This window comes from Pelecanus crispus, chromosome 10 (genome assembly GCF_030463565.1).
Source record: "Pelecanus crispus isolate bPelCri1 chromosome 10, bPelCri1.pri, whole genome shotgun sequence".
NCBI classification, from domain to species: domain Eukaryota; kingdom Metazoa; phylum Chordata; class Aves; order Pelecaniformes; family Pelecanidae; genus Pelecanus; species Pelecanus crispus.
Window position 1 is genome coordinate 39289870 of NC_134652.1, and position 9887 is coordinate 39299756.

At 53.4% G+C, this 9887-nt stretch overlaps 1 protein-coding gene across 1 annotated transcript; it reads right to left on the minus strand.

Annotated features, from left to right (window-relative positions):
* Positions 1-1833: 1833 nt before the first annotated feature.
* On the minus strand, positions 1834-8354 carry LOC104033268 (lysosomal acid lipase/cholesteryl ester hydrolase). Its single transcript, XM_009485862.1, has 9 exons — positions 8250-8354; positions 7080-7197; positions 6231-6429; positions 5189-5298; positions 4343-4488; positions 3598-3744; positions 3325-3396; positions 2180-2245; positions 1834-2067 (listed from the first exon to the last, which is right to left on the minus strand). The coding sequence occupies exons 1-9, from the start codon at positions 8352-8354 to the stop codon at positions 1834-1836; spliced, it is 1197 nt and encodes a 398-aa protein (XP_009484137.1).
* Positions 8355-9887: the final 1533 nt, after the last annotated feature.

Sequence of the window (9887 nt, forward strand, 5' to 3'; positions counted from 1 at the left end):
CATTCCGGCCCCGCCCTTGCCCACCAGGCCCCGCCCCCAAAACCCGCCCCCTCCGTTCAGGCCCCGCCTCTCTCTGCCAGGCCCCACCCCTAAGCCTCTCCGCCTCCATTCCGGCCCCGCCCCTTCCCACCAGGCCCCGCCTAAAACCCCGCCCCCTCCATTCCGGCCCCGCCCCTTCCTACCAGGCCCCGCCCCTCCGCTCAGGCCCTGCCCACACGTGCCGGAGGGGACGCGGGCGAGGGGGTTCCGGGGGGGGGCGATGGCTTTGGTGAGCGGGACCGAACAGCTTTGCGGGTGGAGGGGCTGGTTTGGGAGAGGGGCCCCCTCCTGCGACGGAGGACAGCTCTGGGAGCACCTCACCACCCTCCTTCTCTCGCCGTCCCGCACCGGCAGCTGCCGGCTGCCATGGCCGGCCCGGCGCGGTGGAGCAGCCGCCGGATGCCTGCGATGGGTCCCCCAGTGGGCCGGCCTAGCCGCACGGGTCCCCGGCGGCACCAGGGGGGAGCTGCCGGCGCCGGCAGCAGTCCGGCAGGCAGGCAGCTGCCCTCCACAGCCAGGCCCAGAGCTGCCGCTTGCCGGTGATTTCCAAGCTGTTGCTGGCACAACCAAAGCTCCCTGTCCTGGAGGCTGCTTGGTGGCTCTTTGCCGGCGACCGCTCCTGCCCCGGTGCTGCCTTCAGGGCTGGGACCCCCAGGCAGCACCCGCCGTGCCACCCTGCCAAGCAGCAACCTGGCCGGCCGCGGCGGGGGTCACCCCACCATCATGGGCAAGTGGCATTTATCCCTGCTGGCCCTTGGTATGGGCAGCCCCCCGGAAAATATTTACATGCAAGGAGCAGCCACTGGTGTCAGAGCTGCGACGCTGGAATCCCCTTTGAACATTTATTTTGGAGCGATTTTCCCCGCCTCGGGTTTTTCAGCAAGCAGCAGGGTGGGACTGCATGGGGGGGGGGGGGGGGGGGCTGTGCACCACCATGGGACACCAACCTGGTGGCAGCTTCATGGGGGCACGGTGGCCCTGTGACCTGGCCCCGGGGCATTTGGGGCTGCCAGCTCCCAGGGATGAAGGACAGGCATTCCCGGAGTGTCAGCGCTGAGCCATGCAGCTGTCCCCAGTGACCTCCAGCTGCTCAGCCCCAGGGCCAAACAATGCAGGGAAGCGCCTGGCTTGGCCTAGCTGAGTCCTGAACCCCCTCCAGATGGAGACCCTCCACCTCCCTGGGGACCTGTCTGGGGGAAGAAGGGTTCCCCACACCCAACCTGAACCTGGGCCGCGATCCGGGGCCGGGGCCCCTCGTTGCATCGCCTGTTGCTGCCGAGAAGGGTTTGGCCTCATCCATCCCCTCCATCCCTGCCTGTGCTGCAATCAGGGGCTGCTCTCTGGCACCCCAGCCTCCCCACAGTCAGACCCAACACGCCCAGCTCCCTCCCATCTCCTCGTGGGTTGAGTGCTCTAATCCCTGACCCACTGGGCAGCCACCGTGGGGTCACAGGAGGGTCCCCGTGTCCCCCTCGCACAGCCCAGGACGCGGCTCCACCACCACACCGGGGCCTTCCCACCTGGGCTGCCTGGCCGGCGGCTCCTGCCTGCCTCGATGCCTTGGTTGACCCCGGCGCTGCCCTGCCTGCACAGTGCCACCGGTCCTTGAGGAGATCTCAAGCAAGGAGGAGGACAAGCCCCGATGACCAGAGGATGCATGGGAAGCACCATCACCACAAGCGTGTCAGGCCAGCAGGAAGGAGGGGACGGCAGGGGATGTCCCACCACCTCTCAGGCTCTCCCAGCCAAGGGAGAGGGGCCAGGCCACTGGCATCTCCGTGGGGAGCCACTGCTCTACCGGAACGCCTCCATCATCTCCAGGATGCTGCTGTAGAGGCGCCCAGGGGTGTCCAAGCCCCAGATGAAGTCCCAGTGGTTCCAGTCGGGGATGTGGCCATAGGTGACGAGGTGGGTGATGCGGGACAGCAGCAGGTGGACATCCCTCAAGTCAGCCACCCAGTCCTTCCCCCCTGACCACACTGCAGTGGGCACGGGCATCTCCTCCACCTGGTAGGAGGGAGGTGTCTCCTGGAGGGACACAAGGAGCTCTGAGGAACCACCATCGTGGTCAACCCCTGCAAGCCAGCCTGTCCCTGCACCACCTAGGACAGTCCCCTGGCATCTCCAGCCAGCCTCCTACCTGGTGGTACACGGCTGGGTTTTTGCTGCCATAGTCGAAGGCTTTGAATTCCCCCGTTTTCAGCACCTGGGATGAGAGGATTGATCTGTGGCGGGAGGCCAGCGAGCACTGCTGCGCGGGTCTGGCGTCTCCCAGCCTCCTCGAGGGACCACATCACGAGAGGGTGCTTGCACGGGACATTGCAGGAGGAGGTGGCGTCCCTGCAAAGCCAGACTTTCTACCTTTTTTAACAGGGTGATGCTTTGACCTCCAGCTCCATGCCTGTCCCTTAACTATGGGTTAACAAACCAAGGTGTTACATGTGACACCTTGGCTGCACCAGTGCAACGCTCATGCCTCTGAAAATCTGCTCATCACCAGCTGCATATGCCGGATGCTGCTGGAGGACTTCATGTTGGCGAGTTTTCCTTCAACAACCTGATCATCCTTACCTTTGCATGACACTTTGGACTCAGGGTACAGAGGCATCAGGGAGTCCATTTATTATAAGAGTTGTTTCTGTGCTAGGGGTGAAAGCTCAGACACCTGCACAATAGCTGCATTGATTAAAAAGACCTTTTTCACCTTTCCCGTTACCTATAATTTGGCTTTGCAAGGAGGCACCAGGGTGGAGGTCTCCAGCCTGACCCCATTTCCAGCGGGGCCAACACCGCAGCTGCAGCAGGTTGTTCAGACTGGCAGAGTCCGGCCCCAGTGTCTCTGGGACCCCTTTGGGCAGGGGGAGATGCTGTTGGATCCCCCTTCGCCTGCTCCTCTCTGGCCAAGCAAGCCCAGCTCCCTCAGCCTCTCCTTGTACACCCTGGCTTCCATCTACCATCACCATGGTGTCCCCAGGCTAGCTCTGCTTTGGGGATCCCTGGGGGCCCCAAACTGGTCCCAGCATCCAGCTGTGGCCCCCCCATCCCTTCCCTTGTCCTGCCTGGCACAGCCCAGGGCGTGCACCCCAGTGTCCCCTGGTCCCCAGAGGGACCAGGGCAGCTCATCCTCCATCCAGGGCCTCTTCTGTACCCTAATTTCTTGCCTTTACTTTCTCAAGAGCTGCTTATGTCCAAGATCCCCAACCTCTCACGTCTGCCCTGGGCACACCAGGCTCTCAGTGAAGGGCCCATCCCAGGGGTGAAGCATCTGCATTTCAGGGAACCTACCTGGGCCCAGTGTATCAAGGTTTTGACAGAAGTCCCATCTGGATAGTGGGATGTGTACACATCCAGCCGCGTCTGCAAAGAAACATATTCAAGCTATCATTGCTTTCCAATGGATAGGAGCGAGGACAGCAGTTGCCAGATGATGCATTTCCCAAAAGAGCTGGGCAGGGTGTTTGGCGGGGGGGGTTGACAGAGCCTGCAGGCGCTGCTGGGTGCACCCCAGGGCTCTGGCTCCCTTGCCCACTGTGTAGGGACACAGGCCACTGCACCCACCATGTTGAGGTTCTTCTCGTTGTAGCCGCCCAGCAGAAAGAGGAGGCTGGCACAGGGCTTGTGCAGCAGTGGGTGCCTGCACAGCTTGGGGAGAAACCTCCACAGCACCCTCACCCGCAGCGAGACGTCTGTTTTGCCAAGCAGAAGCTGCAGAAGCAAAGGGCAAGGTTGATTTCTTGCATTTCCCTTCCTGCAACCTAGCCCTCGGACTGCCTCCCCTGACCCGCTGCTGGCCCGTCTCCCCGTGAGCTGGGCGGTGAGGGGATGTGCGGCACAGGGTGCCCACAGGAGTCAAACCTGCTTCTCCTTCGCCCTCCTGCCTAAGCTGAGATGTGTGCAGCTCGTTGCAGGAGGCGATGCTGATCGAACGCACACCAGGGAAATCAATATTCGGGACTCCTCTTTCCCCCCCACCTCCCTCAAGCGTTGTATTTGTTTTTCATTGTCATTAAAATCAACACAGTAAAGCTGCTCTTTTCCAGGCAGTCTGTCCAGGAATTCACCAAGTGCCCCCATAGAAAGATCAGTTTCAACACCTGAAGAGCCTACAGATGGAAGGCAGGCATGCATGCAACAAAGTGACCATGCAGGAGTGTACCTGCACCTGAATCGTGTCTGTGCTTATAAATCAGTGGGAATTAACCCTTTTCTGCTGCATCGGATAGCCCCGGGGAGTGCGTCTGGGCATGATCCCTTTTCTGGCACCAGTGTGTTTGGGGGAGGAGAGAAAGGAGTAATCCCCTACCTGAAGCACCTTGAATTGCCTGTCCAGAAGGAAGGACATTTTAATGATGGGACTTTTGGCGTGCTTGACTGTCACTGTTGGAGCCAGGGCAAAAAACATTTTGATTTTCTGAGCCAGTTCTGGCAGGGATGAAAATGCAATGAACGCTGAGAAAAACAGAAAAACAACCTAAGACTTGGTTGATCTTTCTTCAGCTGCTTAATCCGAGGGTTCGCTTGGAACCACTGCCTAGATCTGTTTAGCGGGCATTAGCTCCAGTTAGAAACCTGGGATCTCTTGCCACCTTTCTGCTTCACATTAGTGCTAGAAATGTCCAAAAAGATATATTCCTATGATTGGAAGTGGCTGATGAGGCACTTCAGTGACTACTACTGATGGGAAGTCCTACGCCATTCACCAGGTGAAGGGAACAGTACTGTCACCTGCCATCAACCACTGCTAAAGAGTATCTCGTCACAGAGGTTATCCCATACCCCTGATGGCCCAGCTGGTGAAAAGAAGCACCATGCATTTCATCGGAAAGCAGAAGCTGTGACCTCCATGCAAAACACCTTTGGTTTTGATGTGGAACACTGCAATTCGGTTTTCTAGGTTGAATTAAAGCTGCAGCAAGGAGCTTACTACCAGGAGCTTTCTTACTACCCTAGGAGCACGCTGGTCCTCCCAGATGTGTTGTATGGAAAGCATGGCTGCTGTGGGACCTCTCACTGCAAAAGACCTTCTATCTAGCCTGCCTGCTTGGCAGCCCACAAAGATGGGGCCTCTCTGCTTTCTGCTTACAAACACCAAAATTAACATTTTCAAGGTTCGTCCAGGTAACATGATGTGCAACCCCTTCTAACGCACCAATCGTGCAGCCCTGGGAGTGGCCAATGTAATATATCTGTTTCTGCCCAGTCTTCAGCAGAACAAAGTCGATCATGGCTGGGAGGTCGTACATTGCCATTTCATGAAAGCTGCAACACAGGAATAGAGCATTGGTTATAAGGTGACAGCAGGAGAGCAAACTTACTTACTTGTGAATTTTGCATTGCTCCTATACTGAAGGGCTTAACGTCTGTGGCTGATTTCCCAGGATAAAATTCCTATGAGCTAGGAGAGCCCTGTGCTGGGTGAAACTGCACAGAGTCTGAAAGCATCCCTCCTGCCATGGCCTCATCCTTCCCTGAAAGGGCTTAGTCCTCCCAAAACCATGGTTAGCAGTAAAGAACGTGTGCAGAGCCTGGCCAGCTGTGCATTCAGGTGCAATACACAGCAACTCTGCAGACCCAGAGCTGGCTTTCATCAGGATTACAGCACCAGCTCTGCTCCTAGACATGCTTTTTCCCAGAACGAAATGGAGCACCAGTTCCTGCCCATGTGCCTTTTAGTGTGATATGGTGAAATGCAGACCTGCTTCGTTAGCTTTTTTTACTGGAAGCATGCTTATGAGCTTGGGAAATCCAGGGGTGCTCTGAAGATCAGCTCTAGAGTGGCAGTAGCAGCTTAAAATGCCGTTCTTGGGGACAAGGTTTCTGTGGAAACTGTCTATAAGAGGAGGTGGCAATGATGCTTGTGGACATCTTGCTGGGGGATTTGGCCAAAGAGGCCCCCGCGGAGGCCCCGAGATAGGGCTGATGTCTCCGTGGGATGGGCATCCCCACACAGGCAGCAGTGCCCTGTGCTCTCAGCAGGGCCAGGCAGCTGCAGGGAGGTGTTGGCACCATGTCAGCAGGCAGGTCTGCGCAGGTACCTCCATCCTCCCCAGGCACATCACTGGGAGGTCTGGAGGAGGCCATACCTGGGGATTAGGTGCTCTGACTTGCCTGCTCGGAGGCACCTACATCTACCTAGAGGTTAGTGATGGGCAGAGAAGTTTTCCATGCTTTTATAATCTGCTCCAGCCCACCTGAAATCCCAGAATTCAACCTGGTCAGGTGAAAGGTGCTCGTGTCTCCTGGACCAGCTTGTTCCCCGGCTGTTTCCCAGCCAGACATCATAGCCGGAGTCTGCCAATATGAAGCCAAGGCTGTTGTTAGACAGATTTTCCACCCAGTGGCTGCCTTCTCCAAGAAACCCGTGCTGGAGAAACACGACCGGCTTGGCCCCTGGATGTGAAAGAAACAGTGCATTTCATTAAACCAGAATTTCTTTACTTACTCACCCCCAAATTCAGGCCAATAAAGCCTCTTTCTTGCACTGTCAGAGGACATACAATGTGCATTTTAATGATGTCTCCTGGTGAAAAAATCCTTGCTGTAGTTGTCTCGTGGTGGTTGCCCTCACTGTCTCAGGCTGGAGGGCTGTGGACATCCCTCCTAAGCCTTTCAGACCCCAGGTGCTCATCTTTACAAGCTCAACACTGTGGCCACTGAGAACAACCATGTGAAAGCTCAGAGGTACAGGCTTGTCTCTGAGATAGTTCAAACCCCAAAGTTCCAAATCTATCAGGAAAAAATTAGATGAGGAACTTTCTAAGATATGCCTGCACCTTCTGAGCCTCAAAACCAAATCTCTGCTTCATATGAAGGGCGGTTGCTGTGCTGCACGCATGCTTTCCTATGCTGGCTGCTAAAACCTTGACTGTAAATTGGAGAGTATCATGGATTTGGTACTTTTGCTTTAACAATAAATACTCCCCTGGCCTGTTAAGGTTCATACCCTCACCTGCTTGTTACGTTCAGGTTGTTTTTGTTGTTGTTGTTGTTGGTTTTTTTTTTTTTTTTTCTGTTTTTTTCCTTGTGAAATAGAGCTGTACCTTTGTTCCTAGGATTTTCTCTCCCGTGGGGAATTCTGTTCAGCCTGACGTAGTAGCCATCGCGAGTCAGGACTTCATACTCCTCACTGGCGTACCCTCTGTGGCAGATTATTTGGCTCTGGGGAAAGAAAAACCCAGGCAGAAAGCTTTTGGTAGCTGAGGTGCTCATTTGACTCAAAGAGCGCATCCCTCATCTGCTGGGATGCCTTTGCAAAACTGAGTCACTGTGCCAGCTGGGGCATTGCTTTGCCTGGGGTGTCTCTGGATCAGCTGAGGACTTTTTTGAGACAGGATGCTCTGCCTGAATCCCATGCCTGCCCCAGCGAGATGTCCAAGGGAAGAGGAGACACTCAGCCATGGGCTTGTGCCTGCAAGCAGGAGGGGAGCTGCCGACAGCAGGGCTCCCCTGCAGCATGCAGCAGCATGCAGCAGCACATGCATTTGAAATGTTTCCAAAAATAAAGATTGAAACTGAAAAGATTTACTGACAGCTGACACTGGTGGCAGGACATATCATGCCACACTCTGAGGTGATGCGTGGGGCAGATAAGATGGCGGGGCGTATTGAACCTGCCGAGCTGGGCTGACTGGAAGGGCAATAGGACAAGCCCGGAAAGATTTGTTGCAGGGCTTCTGAGGCTCTGCCTGAGCTTTATTTATGCTGAGAACTCTGCAGATTGGGAAGTTTCAGTCTGGTGAAATCCAATCCTGCCTACATATCACTGTATGCTTGCTTTGCTACATGGTTGGTGGAAAAGATTAATTTCAGCAACTTTATTACCCAAGTCTTGGGTCCATCTAAACCCACCTTCAGAGACTTTCAGAACTCAGCTGGACACAGCCCTGATCAACCTGCTGCAGCTGAAGAAGAGGAGCCATGCAGAACTTTCTACCCTCTAGGAAGATGTCTGATCAAATCCGTGCTGGGATTACTCCCTTCTTTAACTGACCTGCTCATGGTTGCACTTAATACTGCTGGGAGGAAGAGGACTCCTTCAGGAAACAGGGCTTGTTAATGAAGGTATGGAGGCAACGTCATCACACTGTTCAACAAAACCAGCACACATGGTGACCTGAGCCCTCTCCACATACATACCCTCTGTCCCTCTCTCCCCCAGCTAATTCTCCACAAACTTTCAGACAGACTGAAAATTCAAACTTCTGACTTACAACATTCATGAAAGTCTCGGGATTTATAGCCTTTTTCTGATTGATGGCATCTGCTGACTTCACGCGTGCTTGTATCAAAAACAAGACTGCAATAAACAGCCACATCTTCTGTCTGTGTAAAATATTATTATTATCAATTATTATAATAATAATATAACATTGTTATGAATGTCTGTTTCTACTTGATTATGATGAGTTAAGTTCTTTATGTATCTGAAGACCATAATATCATGGTCTGGGCTGGGGAAGTGGGAGGGATTCCCAATTCCAGCTTCCACTGCAATCCACGCAAGACTCCTCAAACTCCTCTGTCCAGACTGGATCTGGTACCAGGCAAGACCCATTTTTGTATTTTTACTGGTGAAAAGAAGAGAACAGCTTCATAATGCAAGAACTAAAATCATAGAAAATGCTGTTGGGCCAATTGTCACATAGGGGATATTAGTCCAAAGTAAGTTTATACTACACAAGGTTGGCTGGGCTATGACTATGTCTATACTTTTGCTGCTTCTCTATTGCTTAGCTTTTTCACCCCAAAGTAGCTATTAATACAAGGATCCTATGAACTGAAACATGTAAAGACTCATAGGAAGACTATTTATTAAATAAGTGTTGCCTGAAAAAAACCCCAGAAACCTTTTTGACCACCTTAGAGACTCCTGTCCTGAGCAGAGATCTATTCTTAATATACACAGTTAGTATTATATATAATTTCTAAAGCTTCACCAGGCTCTTGAAAGTTAGAGCTTAACTTCAACCCAGCAGCACGAGTTGCAAATCTCACCAGCCATCTGGTTACTCTCTATCTCCCTTCTTCCTCCTCCCAATGGGTCTCCCACGCTGTGAGACATATCTTCCCTCTGAAATATTCCCAGTAACCCTCTCTGTGGTATTGCCGGTATTGCCGAGAGGCAAGTAACTAAGAAAAAAAAGCAATCAATGTTTTTTCACCCTCGGGATAGCTCCAACGCAAATCTGAATTATGCAGAGGAAAATACGTTACCAGGCAGAGCCCACTGTCGTATCTGATCAGGCTGATGGTGTGAATGGTGGTGGCTCTATCATCACCAGTGTTAAAAAGAGCACGTTGTGTCAGCACCCTGCTATGTTGGCATCACACTGGGCCACATCACGTGTCCTCCAATTAAGCTATGTGCGCACTGGTCATATTTTTGATAACTTCCTCTGCTTGGCTATGTGGTCATGACTTTCGTGCTTGCAAAGATTACCTTTCCAAAAGCAGCTAGAGTGGTGCAGTGAGGAATTTTGGCTATGGACTTGCACCTTAAGCTCGTGATAGCCACAGTAAAAAAAATTCAAAAGGTTTTCTTTATAAAGAGTAATTTCCTAACTCCCTGGGGTCCTCTTAGAAGAGCTCCCTGGGCAATGAAAGGGCTTGGGCTCCACCAGTGTCACAAGGCCTCAGGAGCACACTGACCTTTCCATAGACACACCAAGGACAAGTCAGGCTTCACCAGCTGCCTGGGTGGGAGACACTCAGCGATTACACCACTCTTCAAAAGTGACAGTGGCCCAGGTGATGTCCACATAGCCTTTATGCCCAAGTGGTGTTGTATTTGCAACTGGCAGTTTTCTACAACATTTTCTGGAGAAGCACCAAGCTTAGTGTTTTGCTGA